Source organism: Diplotaxodon limnothrissa, linkage group LG9, assembly GCF_057381915.1.
Source record: "Diplotaxodon limnothrissa isolate DT_005_m linkage group LG9, D_limnothrissa_male_GT1.1, whole genome shotgun sequence".
In the NCBI taxonomy this organism is placed as follows: Eukaryota; Metazoa; Chordata; class Actinopteri; order Cichliformes; family Cichlidae; genus Diplotaxodon; species Diplotaxodon limnothrissa.
The window spans coordinates 34,570,824-34,585,463 of NC_140604.1; the positions used below are offsets into that span (position 1 = coordinate 34,570,824).

At 41.5% G+C, this 14,640-nt stretch overlaps 1 protein-coding gene across 1 annotated transcript in view; it reads left to right on the plus strand.

The window, feature by feature from the left end:
- Positions 1-14,640, plus strand: part of LOC146625998 (uncharacterized) — a 41,554-nt gene that overhangs the window by 10,228 nt on the left and 16,686 nt on the right. The window contains exon 2 of the mRNA XM_085363117.1: positions 595-1,041. Within this exon, the coding sequence (XP_085219243.1) occupies positions 595-1,041 (447 nt within the window). The remainder of the gene's footprint in view (positions 1-594; positions 1,042-14,640) is intronic.

Consider the following 14,640-nt stretch of genomic DNA (forward strand, 5'->3'; position numbering starts at 1 on the left):
TTTATAAATAAAATTGGATTGGATTGGATGGGGCCAGGTAAGCGGCCAGAGACAGCTCCATAAGGAGTGGGTTAGCTAAGCCAGTTTTGTCGGTGCTGTCCAACGTCATGTACTGTTCATAGCTGGGTACAGTGATGCAGGTAGACAGAGGTTTGCCACATGATGCACTTAGCTCTCAGACAAAGTTTGGGAACATAGGAAGGCAGTTTTTTGATATTGCGGGGTCCAGTTGGAGGAAAAAGCCTGTGAACCGCGACAGCTTCTGAGCTGGCAGAGGAGAGGGCTAGTCCACCTGCAGCTTCTTAGCTGCACAGTGAATCAGGGGCTGACTGCCGAAGCAGTGGCGGCACATTGGGGCTGTGCACACGTCATCACAGATAATCTGCCTTAAAGGCGTGAATAAAGGTTTCCTCAGCCAGGACACGTGAGGGCATGATATCCCATAGCACGTGTGTTGTACCGAGTGTATTGACTGAAAAGGAACTACTTCAACCTTTGGTTTAAAACTAGTGTTAATAGAGGAAATTTGAAGGTTGAGTTTGTTCCACGACTGCATTTCACTCACTGCCTCTGTTTGTATCTCTGTCACTGCAGGACCAACATGGAGCAAGAAGTCAGCGCTCTCAGGAGGCCGACAAACCTCACAGAAGAAAGGAAGAGAAAACATACAGTTGTGACTTGTGTGGAAAGTCTTTTCACTGTTCGGGAAACTTAGAAAGACACCAACTCATACACAGTGGAGTTAAAACGCACAGCTGTGAGTTGTGTGGAAAGTCTTTTAACCGTCCTGGAAACTTAAAAAAACATCAACTCGTCCACAGTGGAGTTAAAGCGTACAGCTGTGAGTTGTGTGGAAAGTCTTTTAACCGTCCTGGAAACTTAAAAACTCACCAACTCGTCCACCGTGGAGTTAAACCATACAGCTGTGAGTTGTGTGGAAAGTCTTTTAACCGTCCTGGAAACTTAAAAACTCACCAACTCGTCCACAGTGGAGTTAAAGCGTACAGCTGTGACTTGTGTGGAAAGTCTTTTACCCACCCTGCAAGCTTAAAAACACACCAAGTCGTCCACAGTGGAGTTAAAGCGTACAGCTGTCACATTTGTGGAAAAACTTTCCGCTGGCTAGTCAGCCGAAACAATCACCTACGCATTCACACCAAAAATAATGTTTACTGCTGTGATCAGTGTGGTAAAGCTTTTGTGATATACAAAAACTTACAACAGCACATGTTTACCCACACTGAGGAGAGACCTTATAAATGTGACCTGTGTGAGAAGACTTTTAAATCTCCACATTACCTCAAATCACACCAAAAGATTCACAGCAGAGAGAAACTCTAAAAGTGCAGTTACTGTGAGGTATGTATTTTTCTTTTAACAGTTTTACAATTTTATATGAATGAAGTTTAATTTCAAAGCTTAAAAGTTTTAAAAGCTCCTCCCCTTTCTCTCTATCTAACATTCACACTCCAATGGATGCATCGGAGAGCAGGTTGGAGTCAGTATCTTGTGGGATGCAGAGTAGAGCATCCAGGGGTTTAATCACCAGTCTTCCCATTAAGTAGATTACCTACAAATGAAGACTTAATGTTGCCCAGTAAGCTGAGTGTTATAATGTAAACAGTAAGATATAATTGGACACTGGCACAGATACTCCTTATTTCAGGCGCCATTAAAAATAAAAATGTTGAGAGAATTCCCTGACTTCCACTGTGTTTGTGTCTTTGTTTAGAAGCAGAGCGACACAGATGGATCCAGTTCTCAACCCTGTCGTCACTGTGGTAGTGGAAAGAGTTTCTCTGTGACTTTTGTGGAAAAAACTTTCAATCATCAAGAGAACCTAAACAACATCAACTCAGACACACTGGAGACAAAACGAACTACTGCAAAGAATGTGGGAGAGGCTTCCCTAAACCAAGTGAATTAAACCAAAATTAACTCTGTCACATGGGGTCAAAAACCATCTCTCATTCACCACTGCGGATCATCTTAAAGTGCATGGAAGAGTCCACACAGGAGAGAAACCATACAAATGCAGAAACTGGGAGAAAAGTGTCTCGCTGTCAGGAAGTCGTAACAAACATGAACGTACATACATGGAGGGGAAACTACAGCTGTGACCAGTGTGACAAATCAAAACATTTCACACCCATTGATTTTGAAAACCTTCAATATGAACTAAAGCCATCAACAGGATGTGAAACGACCACTGATGTGACTTTATATCCAAGAAAAAGATAAAAACTCAAGCTGATCTGGGTCTGGGTTGTACTTTGGTGTATTACCACCTTAAACAGTTTGATCTTTTTGTGGTTTCATTGACTCAGTTATGTCAGATTTCCTCTCTGTCCTGGTCTGGATGCTCATCTGTAAAGAAGTAAAACTCGGATGGTTCAGTGGTCTCTAGCAGCTGATTAGTGAGCCAGCACTTCTGTGTATCATGCAGTTGTGCTTCTTTTCCTCTTGTGTCGACTCAGCTCAGTTACTTGGTTAGAGGGTTCCACATATACAAGAATCCTTCCTGGAATCGGTTTTTTGGTATGAGGTGTTCTTGGGAAGACGTCACACCACCACCACTGTGTCAGGCTGTTCCTGTGATCTTCTTTTAATGCCACGTGTAACGGGACTCAAATCTCTCGAAAAACTACAGCTCCAACTACAGCTGTTGTTAGATGTGAGATGAGCCTTTCTGTTGTTGAATCTCTCCCCCCATTGAATCTCTTATTGCTGAATCATGACCTCTGACCTTATCTAAGCTAAGTAAGGCCTGCAGGTCTTTAGATGATGATCTGGGTTCTTCAGTGACCTCCTGGATTAGTCATCGATGCACTCTTGCAGTATTTCTAGTCAGCCACTTGCTCCTGGGAGGCTTGAGTACTCTTCCATTTTTCCTGTAGTGTGGATAATGGCTCGTAGTTCGCTTGAGTCCCAAAGCCTTAGAAATGACTCTGTAACCTTTTCATACTGATGTCAGTGACTTTGTTTCTCTGTGTGAGGTCTTTCAGCCGGCTTCCATACATGGTCAGGTTGTTTTTCATACCTTTTTACCCTTAACAAATGAAACCATTTACAGACTATTTTCCACTGACCCAGGTAACCTTTGTCATATTTCTTTCCTTTTTGATCATCTGAAACATTCAAATGTTGAGTCCTTCAGGTGTAACCTTGACTGTTTTCCCAGTTGCAGCTTAAGCTAGGCTTAATCCTTCCTCTTTATACTACTGCTTAGCCACAACCAGCTGTGACAATGTTTATGGCTGGTTTGGTTAAAGTGCCAGTTTAGTAAATAGGAGAGGGCTCTCAATCCCACCAGTGCATAAAAACGTGAGTTCTCTGTCATTGCTCACTTTCTGTAAGAATGTCATGGCCCTGGGTCTTTTGACCCAGCGTTTTGTGTTTTCTATTATTGTGATGTATTTTGGTTCTGGTTTTCTCTTTCTTTGGGTTTTGGTTCTGTTCTTCCCCAGTTTAGTATTTAGGCTTTTCTGCCTGTGTATTCCTGTGTCAAGTCCGGATTTCTTAGTCTGTGTCTTTGCATGTGTGAGTTCCTGTTTTATTTTGTAGGTCTGTGTCTCTCGTCAGTGTTTCTAGTTTCACTCCCCTTGTCCCGTTATGTCCAATTACTCCCAGCCGTGCCTCCGTCTGTTTCAGGTCTGTTTTTGTTTAGCTTTTCCCAGTTTAGGTTACTCGCTGTTCTGTTTTTTGCCACCCTCGCCTTTGTTTGTTATCTCACTGTCAATAAAGCTTCCTCACCTCAGTTGTGCTGCATCCTGGGTCCTTTAATAACTTACACCTGGCTCGCGTCGCGAACCCTGACAAAGAAAGCATGTTATCCTCAGGCAGAGCTGCAGACGATCAAGAATCCATAACTACTGGATGGTGGACGTTTCTCTAAGCAGACAGTCAGTTCTTGGGATGCCAGCTGGATGTAGTTTCACAACCTTTAACTTAATCTCTGTGTGTTTTTGACATCTTATGCTCTGGTTTAACTTTCAAACAACCTGATTAATGAAAGCACATCAAATAACTCCTGTTTGTCATCAGCGGTGGCTTTAGGATCATCCTCACCTGCTCATGGTTGCAGTTGTTTATCGGTTGAATTGGCATTTCCTTTATAGTGTGATAAGATGTTAATAAGCGTATAAAGCTGTAAAGCCTCTTGAGTGACTTAAATCGCCTTTCTTCCTCAGTGTGATGCTCAATGTGAACTGCAGGTCGTCTTGATGATGTCTATATGCCTTAACGCATTGAGTTTCTTCAATATCATTGGTTAATTAGATATTTAGATTGATAAGCAGCCGAAATTGTGGACCTACTAAAGTGACCAGTGAGTATACAGTCTGGTTATCATCGTGTTTAACTTTGTTCACATGCACTGATGAATGAACAGCTGATGGCTGTAGCATAACACCCACTGTAGAAAACGGTATTCGTTATCAGGAAACATTAAATGCTGAGTGTTTCCTCCCCACTACAGTTGTGATATATCTTCAGGTGTCAGAACTTCTCACAGTCCTTCAATCATTCCACCAAAACACTGATGCTGAAATACCTGACACATCCCTGTACAGCACAAACCCCCCATAACCATCTAAATTAAGATTTTCTTGTAATAAAAGTAGTAAAGGGAAGAAACTTTCAACACTAGAACAGGAGGGGTCCTTTTCACATCGGACTAAAACAGCAGCTGTAATTTGTATTTACTCAAATTACTTCAGGTCTGCACAGACCTCCCCTCACCACCTCCTGAGTACCCAGGAGAACACCAAGGCGTTCGTATATAAAAGCCACTTCACCAATAACTGGTTTCAGCTTTTACCTTGTGACAGGAATGTTCTTTCACCTCAAAATGACTTGATACAAATCATGAGACACATGTTTGACAGATTACACAATAATTTTATAAGCAAATTGACATTTTAAAATATTGTAATACTATCATATGTGAGAAATAATTCCTACAATAAAGACTGAGCTGCTTAAGACTGAAATCATTGCTTTTGTGTTTTGTGTAATGCTCTCAAAGTTACTCAGAGTTCTCTATGAAAATTATTTATTCAAGCTTTGTATCCCATTATGCATTACATCTAAGGAAGAAAATGGAAAGGTTCGAGTAATGCCAAAAAAAACCTCTCTTTTGCTGATGATGTATTGTTCCATACCTCAGATTTCATATACAGAGAGTAGGGTGCAGTGAAGGATTTTTCCTGTCCGCAAAATAAACACACAGGTGCATTTAAAACTTTGATTTCTCTGGATGAGTATTACAGTCTTTTATATTCTTTATTTCAAGAGGTGTTTAGGATAAATGTTTTCAAGGAATTCCCTGACTTACACTATCATTGTGTGTTTAGTAGGGGTGCAACGATATTCGTATCGATATTGAACCGTTCGATACAGTGCTTTCGGTTCGGTACGCATATGTATCGAACAATACAAAATTTGTAATTTATTTTATCAACTTTCCTTCTGACGATGCTGTCTGTGTTGAGCGCTCAGTGAATCTGAGTTCGACTACTCCGCCTAGGCTGCACTGTCGAGCGCAGATTCACTGAGCGCTCAACACAGACAGCATCTCAGAAGGAAGAGCGCAGGGCAAGCTAGCGAGACAGAAGTTAAGCTCTCCTTGCAACATGGACCTCCCCCACCCTCATTCAGATCTGGTGTTTGGAATTATTTTGGTTTTCATGTGACGTATGACCCTGAAGGTAAGCGAGTCATGGACTAAAGTAAAACAGTATGTTGGATGTGCCACGCAATGCTCAATTACATGGGTGGGAGCTAGTGTGTTAGCGCAGTTAGCTCGTTAACGTGTTGGCCGTCTAGCCCCACGCACGAGGCGATCGGCGGTAGCTCGTTAACGGAGATTTGCCGTGTTGTGGCGTTAAGGTCAGATTAACCTGAAAGCACTAGTGGGAACACAACGAATATGACTGCACATTTACGCCGACATCATCCTAGTGCAAAGACAAGTGGAAGCAGACAAAAAAAAGCAAGCATGCTACTAACTTTAGCCGAGTCATTTAGACAGCTGTTAGCACATGATTCTCCTTATGCTGCTGAGAATATAGCCCAGAAGAAGCGGATAGTATAGCTTTTATTTTGGAAAGAGCCATTTCTCTGTAATAAACTCTCTTTTCCAAAGATGAGTGAATCCTCAATCAGATACAGGGCTTGCAATATCGCTAGCCCGACGTCCCGGAGCTAGCGATTTTTTCAGTCGGGCTACCAAAATCTATCTCTTCCCTGCCCGTCGGGCTATTGTAGGAAAAATATATGTCAATGCTTTTGCATTCTTTCAGAAATGTAGCTGGGTAATTATGTCATTGGCATCGGTGAGCCACTGTCAATATGTGACATATTGAAATCGCGTTTGAATTTGCGCTTGTTTTTTTGCTTTCACTTTGCAATCGTGCGAACTGTGTATAGAGAGCAACAGCACTGATCTGTGAGTGATGATAATTTGTGCACCAATTCCTCTGACATCGTCTTATTAATCGTTAGCTTACTACGCAAACATGACAAGTGAAATCTCCCGCAGCTTAAACATGTGAGAGGTTGATCGCGCAGAGAATCACTGAGCTTATGTGAGTGCGTGTGTAAAAGCAGCAGGATATATATTTGACTACGATGACCTGGATGACTGAGAACCTTCACAGACAGATATATATTTTAGTTCTGCTGAGCCAAATAAGACAGGTCAGGGTGAAGAAGTGACAGCCAAAGAAAAGCTTACCACAAAACGGAGAAGTTATGACAAATCAGACTATAAGGCAAAAAGAAAGTGCAGCTTTATGGTTTCATGGACAAAATAATTTCTGTGTCTGCAATATGACGAGCTAAATAACCAGGGCTGCACATAAGTGGTCCGCAGGTGCGCATTCGCTGTCAAAATAAAAAACACGCACAAGGGTTAGGGTTAAATTTAAAAACTGTACTTTTGAGTTAAAATATATATTTATAATTTTAATAAATGACAAATTAAAAAGGCATGAACATTTTTTTTTGTATCGAAAAAATATCGAACCGTGACACCAAAGTATCGAACCGAACCGTGAATTTTGTGTATCGTTGCACCCCTAGTGTTTAGCAGACTGAAACCGATGGATCCGGTCCTCAACCCTGTCATCAGTAGCGGTTTTAGATACAGGCGACATGGGCGGTTGCCCAGGCGGCATTGTGGTGGAGGGCGGCATCACGGGCATCAGCAAAAAAAAAAAAAAATGCTCGTATTGGGAATGGCATAGGCACTGATCGGTTTTCTTTCGCCTATTTGCTGGGAGTAAGGGCGCCCTCCGTTTGCGAGGTGCGCCTGCTGCTTGCAGCACAAGGAGGAAAGGGCGGAGCGGCGAGGATTCTCTGGCTGGCTGGAGCAGCATCTAATAACCAACTCGCAAAATAAAAACAAAACAACAAACACGAAAACACCAGACATTATGATACAGACTTATAATTTGCACCGATGTTTTTCGAAATTCTATATGCGAAAAGTGAGTGCGAGAGCCCTCGGTGCGCCTGCTCGCTGCTGAAGTCAAAGTAAACTTTAATGTCATTTCCGCCATTATGGATTCATGATTTGAATCCTGGGTTGTGTGAAATCCCAGAAATAAACCTTAGACAAAGTGAATCTGTGAACTAAGGTGTAGGTCTGTTAGGTTATGTTGTGGTGATCGTCGAGTTGGTGGATTTGTGTTCATTCTGGAGTGCAAAATTAAAACCAATGTAAGATGGACAAGAAAAGTTCAAAGCCATCAGGTCCTCAGTTTAGAAAAAAGAGAAAAGAGGAGGAGAAACGAGCAAAAGATACAGGTAAGCAGATGTGTGATTGGATAATGGCAGGTCATCCTGAAACAATCAGTGATGCCATTGTAAGTTCATAGGAGACGTTAAACTCGTAGTGAGACTCCTGCTTATCAGGGATGTAAATCCTTAGGTGACGGCCAAGCAGAAAAGCACTCTCCGCCTGTGAGCGAAAACCCCACCCTTTCCTATTGGTCGAAAAATGTACCATGTCAACCAATCAAGAAAATGATATGGCAACATGGCATTTAGTTGTTTAGGAAAAGGGAAGTTTTAGGAGTGACAGCGTGTTTTGAGATGTGAGGGATTTGCGACATTTAGCACAAATCTTGTGTAGTTAGTGTGTAGTGTAGTCAATTGCCCAACATTGGTCATTATTTACTGTGGTTTGCAGACAGAGTTACAGGACTCTCTCCCAGACCACAGACTCATACTCATAATACAAGTCAGAGTTATATAAAGAAAAATTAAATTAAAAAGAAAGTTGTGTTTTCAAAATTGAAGTTCAAGTTATTTTTACTTCCAATAGTGTTAACATCCTACACAGGTCATGAACAAGATTGTTTTTAATTTTCATTGTAAGTGGGCTAAAGCATTTAATTAAAAGTAGTCTAACATAAATGTAAATGCTGTAATTTGATTATTTTAATAAACATGTAACTTGGATGGATTCGATGCTGGCGTGACCACAGTGCACACGTCTGCTGTTGCTCACAGTGGTCCAAGTGTCCACTCAGGGAGTTTGTGTGTTCGCTCAGTGTGAGGGGAAAACTCTTAGGAGGCAAGAAACACAGACTCAAAGATGTTTACATGTACATGGGCGATGCCCCGGCACTATCTGTCCTGTGTGCACAACAGATGTGACACAGAGAGAATCGCGCGGGCTCTCAGTACATCCTTTATTTATACTCAAACAAGCTTTCACAGCAATAGGTGTGGCATGTACAGAACTCAATAACAACTCCTTAAAAGGAGAGACCGTTAGCTTATGTGTTGAAACAGGAGGTAGCTTTTTGGCTGTCACAGCACATTTTTTCTGCACACCATGTCTCACTCCCTTTTCCTGCTCTTCTTCCTTTAAATGGAGCTACAAATAAACATAACACAAAACTCAAAATCTTTCAACACTTAGACACATGAAAAATTAGAGGGAACATTGTTTGTGATCATTTCCAGTGTTTAGTGATCTCTGTGCCTCCCTTATATTTGGTCTCTGTGTTTCTCAGTTGCTCCGTCTCCCCTGTCAGTTGTATCCCCTAGTCAACACTGTGTCTCAGGGTTACGTTTCCTGTTTTACTTTGAAGGTCTGTGTCTTACATGAATGTACTGAGTTTCACTTCCCTTGGGTCTCATCATGTCTGATTTCTCCCAGCTGTGCTCCCCTTCTGTGTCTCATTCTCCTCGTTATTCCCCAGTGTATTCAAGCCCTGTGTTTCTCGGTGTTGACGTTACGTCCTTTCTCATGTTGTGTGTCTGTTCCTACATCTCCCAGTGTATGTTTTGTTAGATTTTGCCCAGTTTAGGTTTTGTATGGTTTTCTCTGTTCAGCAATAGAGCTGCTTTGTGACTTTCAGTCCCGCCTCAGTTGAGTCTGTGTTTGGGTCCTTTTCCTGCCTGCACACAGCCATAACATGACAAACCGTGTGTTAAGTTTGCCTTATGAAAACTACGGTGGCCCTGAGAGGCCAAACGGACTGCAACTTCAGAAAACACTTGCAAAAAGAAAAATGCTGCAAAAAGAAAAGCGCTGCAAATGCACACAAAGCACAACGGAAATGGGAAAAAAGACAACGGAAAGCTTCATTTCTAAGGCTACATTAAACATTATCTTTGTTAGAATTACCTTTGAATGTATATTCCAGATATCTGTAGTATTATTAGAATCATGAGATTACAACACATTTACCTCTCCTCCACTTCTTTGAAGCGTGTCCCAGTCCTAGCGCACTGGTTAGCATGTTTTGGTTCGTGCAGCTGGTCCGTCGAGTTATTGTCTCCCCAGGAACATTTCCGTTGTCTTTTTTCCCATTTCCGTTGTGCTTTGTGTGCTTTTGCAGCGCTTTTCTTTTTGCAGCGTTTTTCTTTTTGCAAGTGTTTTCTGAAGTTGCAGTCCGTTTGGCCTCTCAGGGCCACCATAGAAAACAGTTTGACGTGACAAATAAAAGGTTTGAGCTATGATTTCACTTCCTGTATTTCAGAGTGTCGACCCAAACTTTCAGAGTCAGAATATTTGATTAATCTCTGTTGCTGCAAGACAGTAAAAACAATCACTGAATTAACTGGATTGGATAAATTATTATAGTACAAAGTTGCAAACATCACAAACAGCTATAATATAACAATTAACTAAATTATTTTTTATTTTATTTGTTTATTTATTTTTTGCCTGTCCTGTTCAGTTCTTTAGCAATCAGAATTTTTGTCTGAAGGCCAGGAAAGATGCCCAACGGATGTATTTTTTCAAGTGGAGAAAATATGCCAATGCCACATTGTTCCACTTGATTGATCTATATTATCATTGTTTATTTATTTTTTAACTTTCTTTTATTTCATTTTCAAATCCAAATTGTATTTTAAGTTATTACAAGTTGGACAGACAACAATACAGAAAGGGAGAAATAAAACAGAGGGGAAGGAGGGACAGTAAAATAAGATTTCTTTGGCTCTCGGAGGAGGTGGACCCATCTTTCACCCTCTCCCTTCCTTATCTTCCCTGCTGCTGCTTCTATGTCTTTGTCTAGTCTCATCTAACTCTAGCCTTCAAAGAGTCTCTCAGTCATGTTCTCTAAAACCTAAAGAATTATGGATTTGATCGACTGGTCCCGTAACAAAATTGACACCTTTCTGGGTTTGAGAGAGCTCAATTGTCCCGCAGACAATGTTTGCTACCGGATACTCGATGGTCAGTTGCGTTGTGTGTCTGGCTACACTCTCGATGGAGGACATTGAACGACATCTACCAATTTGGAACCACGATAAGAGTGTTCTGGCTGATTGGAGCTGTCTCGGACCTGGCTTATCGAAGAACAAGAAGCGGCTACAGCTGTTCAAAATCCCATAAGGCTGGCCGACATGACAGACGATGGGCAGGGCTGTGAGTAAGACTCTGTTATTGAACAAAATATGGATAAGGTCTTGGAGAAGCTCATGGCTGTGCAATATATCTATATTGCACAGCCATGAGCCATAGATAACATCTTTGAGAAGAAGAATAGGAATTAAGAGAATTGAGAGAATTGGTGACCAGTGATAAAATTTAGACCAACTGTAAAAATTGGATGCAGTTGTTCGCACTCAACCCAAACATTCAGCATCTTCACTCATACGGCTATCCAAGGTCGGCTAAGGTCGAAGCTGACTGGAACAACAAAAATTCTCCATGATAACAGGATTGTTGACAGAACTCTTTGTCCCTCCTTCAAGGCCACCTGGGTCCACTGGAGACTGTTGACCTCCGCTCAACCGGGTGTGGTGACACTTTCTGTGAGCTGAACATGGGATACACACAGACACATGCACGAAACATGTACACTGATACTGATACGTACTATCACCCTCCCTCCCCCGAATGCAATGCCACATCCCATGCTTACCTCCCATCTGATGTGGACGCGGAGGCGCGATCGAAGATTGCAGCAGTCCCAGATCCAGCTGTACACACTGGAATATTCTCCCATGTTGCTTAATTTTGTTTTATTGTTTTATGGTCTAATGATGTCTGTGCTCGGAAACTCTGTTTTCTAGTTTCCATGCACCCGTGCTTGCTGCCCTCTCGTCTCCACACTCCTGCAGGAAGAACACAGCCGTAAATACTTCACACTATGGCAAACTCACACTAACTGACATCTAACTGGGAAACTGACAGGAAGTCTCACGCAACGATCCAGCATCGGAGAGAACTCAACCACACTCCTAAGTAGCTCTCCCGATGAAGCTTGACCAGCTGCACACACCTACACCCACAAACAAGAAAAACAAAGAAAAAACAAGGGACAGTGTCGTGGAAAATTTAACAATAACCTGCGACACACCCAGTGAGCTTGATTTGAAGTGGGTTTAATAAACACATTGCAATGTGGAGAGAGCATCCCAGTGAAACACCATCTCTGAATTGTGGCCACCGCCCTTACATCTTATATACAGGCACACAGACAAAGAACATTCCACGAACTCTTACATGTTGGCCCCTCTCACAGGGGGGCTATACCTCCTCCCTCACAGAGAGAATTATGACCTTGTTTTCTGCTTGGCCGTCACCTAAAGATTTACATCCCTGATAAGCAGAAGGAGTCCCACTATCTGTTTAACGTCGCCCATTACAATGGCCTCACTGTGTTAACTTTCCACATGCATGTAAACTAGTGACAGGAGTGCTCTTACTATAGTAAAGTGAGAAAGTGATATTACTATAACTAATGTAATATGATTAAATATGTGATTAATGTATGAGAAAAGAAATCTGCCACCACAACAGCAACACCAAATGTCCATAAACTATTCAAGAACCCCGGGTACCCAGACGCAGGTAAAGTGTATTTATTAAGCGCTTTTCATAGACAAGCGGTCACAAAGCGCTGCACAGGATTCTTATCATTCTTATTTTCTGGTTTGTTTGTTTCTTCCCCTTCTCATCCAGTCTGTCTCTGTGTGCTGTGATTAGTGTCCTTATGTTTGTTTACCTCCTACCTCCTCAGTCATGTCTTTGTATCTGTCTTGTGTCCAAATCTTTTTAAAGTGATGCTACATCAATGTGCTCACAGACATTTACCTTACACTATGTTCGAGTTACAGTGCATCATCTGTGAAATATAACGGAGATTACAACCTTCAGCCTTCAGTGAGCTTATGGTGAGCCTACAACGTTATTCGTTAACAACAAAGCAAACGAAGCATGGCTTGACAAGTCTAGGAGATAGTTCAAATTAAATGATTAATTCTAATCTATGTCTCAAAACCATGCAAACCAATGAGTAGTGGAAGAGGTGTAGCTAATGAAGTGGCCAGTGTGAGGGATCTCCCTCCTCCTCACTGAGTTTCTTTTGCTGCTCTCCTTCGTGTCTTTATAAACTGGTGGTGTTGCCACAGTATTCCTACACGCATTACTGTTTTTATTTACCGATGTGCAATATCTGCACATGCTGCTCCTCTTTCTCACTGTCTGCAGCCCAAATGTGTTTTCTCAGGGCATCTGAGTCACGTGATCGCACAGTAACGAATCAAAGCAAATCAGGAAGAAGGGGGCGGAGCAAAGTGCGTGTGCAGGACAGGAGTCGAGCAGAGAGAGCTGCTTTTTCATGAAACGGGAGTAAAGTAGTGAACTTAGAGGAGAGAAACGAACTAAAGTATCGATCATAAACCACTACCAACGTCCTGATCGATATCTGCATCGATCTGCCCACCCTTGTCTCCTGGATCGTAGCTGAGATCAGCGTGAACCACGTGGGTCTCTGCTCCCTGATCTGTTTCCTGTGTTTGGAAAGAGTTGCAGCTTCATCGCGGAGTTTCTCTCGGTTTGTGGGCTCATCTAAAGGTAAGCACCGAGCTAACTTTACTGTGAGTTCAGTTCATGTTGAGTTTAGCTCCTGAATGAGGTCTTCTGCTGCTCTCCTCGGTGTCTGTTCACAGTTTATTGTGAACACGTTGAGAGAAGAGTGAGAGAGTGTTTGGAGAAAAACACCAACTAATCATTAGCTCAGCATGCTGGGAGAAGTTGGAGCAGAAAAGTCTTTTCATTGTCCCTGCAGCTGTTTTTCTGCCTGCACCAAACCTCTACAGCCTCATTTCTATTTGAAGTGATAACAGGAAGGTGTGTGTGTTAGCACACGCAGCTGAAACTGCAGCTGCTAGAACACACTTGTTCATTATCCGCTCAGTCAATAACATTCATCCATTTCACAGACACATTACAGACATGTGTCCTTTATCAGGCTTTTTTTGTCTATAATTTGTCAAATGCATCTTTCCAGGATGATTTTAAGTCATTTTGAGTCAACGTTCAAGTTGCAGTCAGTAAATTCTTATTGATGGAGAGAATTCTTTTTTTTATAATTTTTTTAAAAATCCGAGTCCATGTTAAGAATATTCTTAAAAGTATCTTGATGAATACTTGTTGTAATGTCGTGACTATCGATCAATGGTCATGAGTGCCATAGTTTCACAGTTACTATTCCTAAAAGTAAAGATAAGATAAGATAAGATAACCTTTATTAGTCCCACACGTGGGAAATTTGTTTTGTCACAGCAGGAAGTGGACAGTGCAAAAGTTATGAGGCAAAAATTACAAAAATACAATAAGAATAAATACAGTACACAACTGTACAGAATAGAATAAAATAAAATAAATATATAATAAGATAAAAATAGAATACAAATACAAATACTATATACAACTTTATATATAAAGAGGGCGTCCGCCAAATCCAAACTGTAAATATGATGGCTTTAAATTCAATCCTGGGACACGTCCCTCACGTTCTTGTCTCACTGTGATGTTACTGTTTTGTGTCCCAGCTGATCAGCAGGAGGAGAAGAGTTTGACAGAGCACCAGGTGAACATTTTCAGCCGTTTGGACTCAGCTCAGCTGCTACAGTGGAAATAAATGTCATCAACACAAAAGGTGAAGAACATATCACTTTTATCAGAATCAGAAAACTTTATTTATCCTCAAGGGGCAATTAACAAACAACCGAGCAGCATACGTTGAAGATAAAGACAATAATAACAGGCAATAGGAGTGAAATAATAAATACACAGAATATACAGTATATACAGTTTTAAAATTACAGTTTTAAAAATTAAAGTGACTGAAAGATGAATAAATAACAGTAAGTGACAGCTTT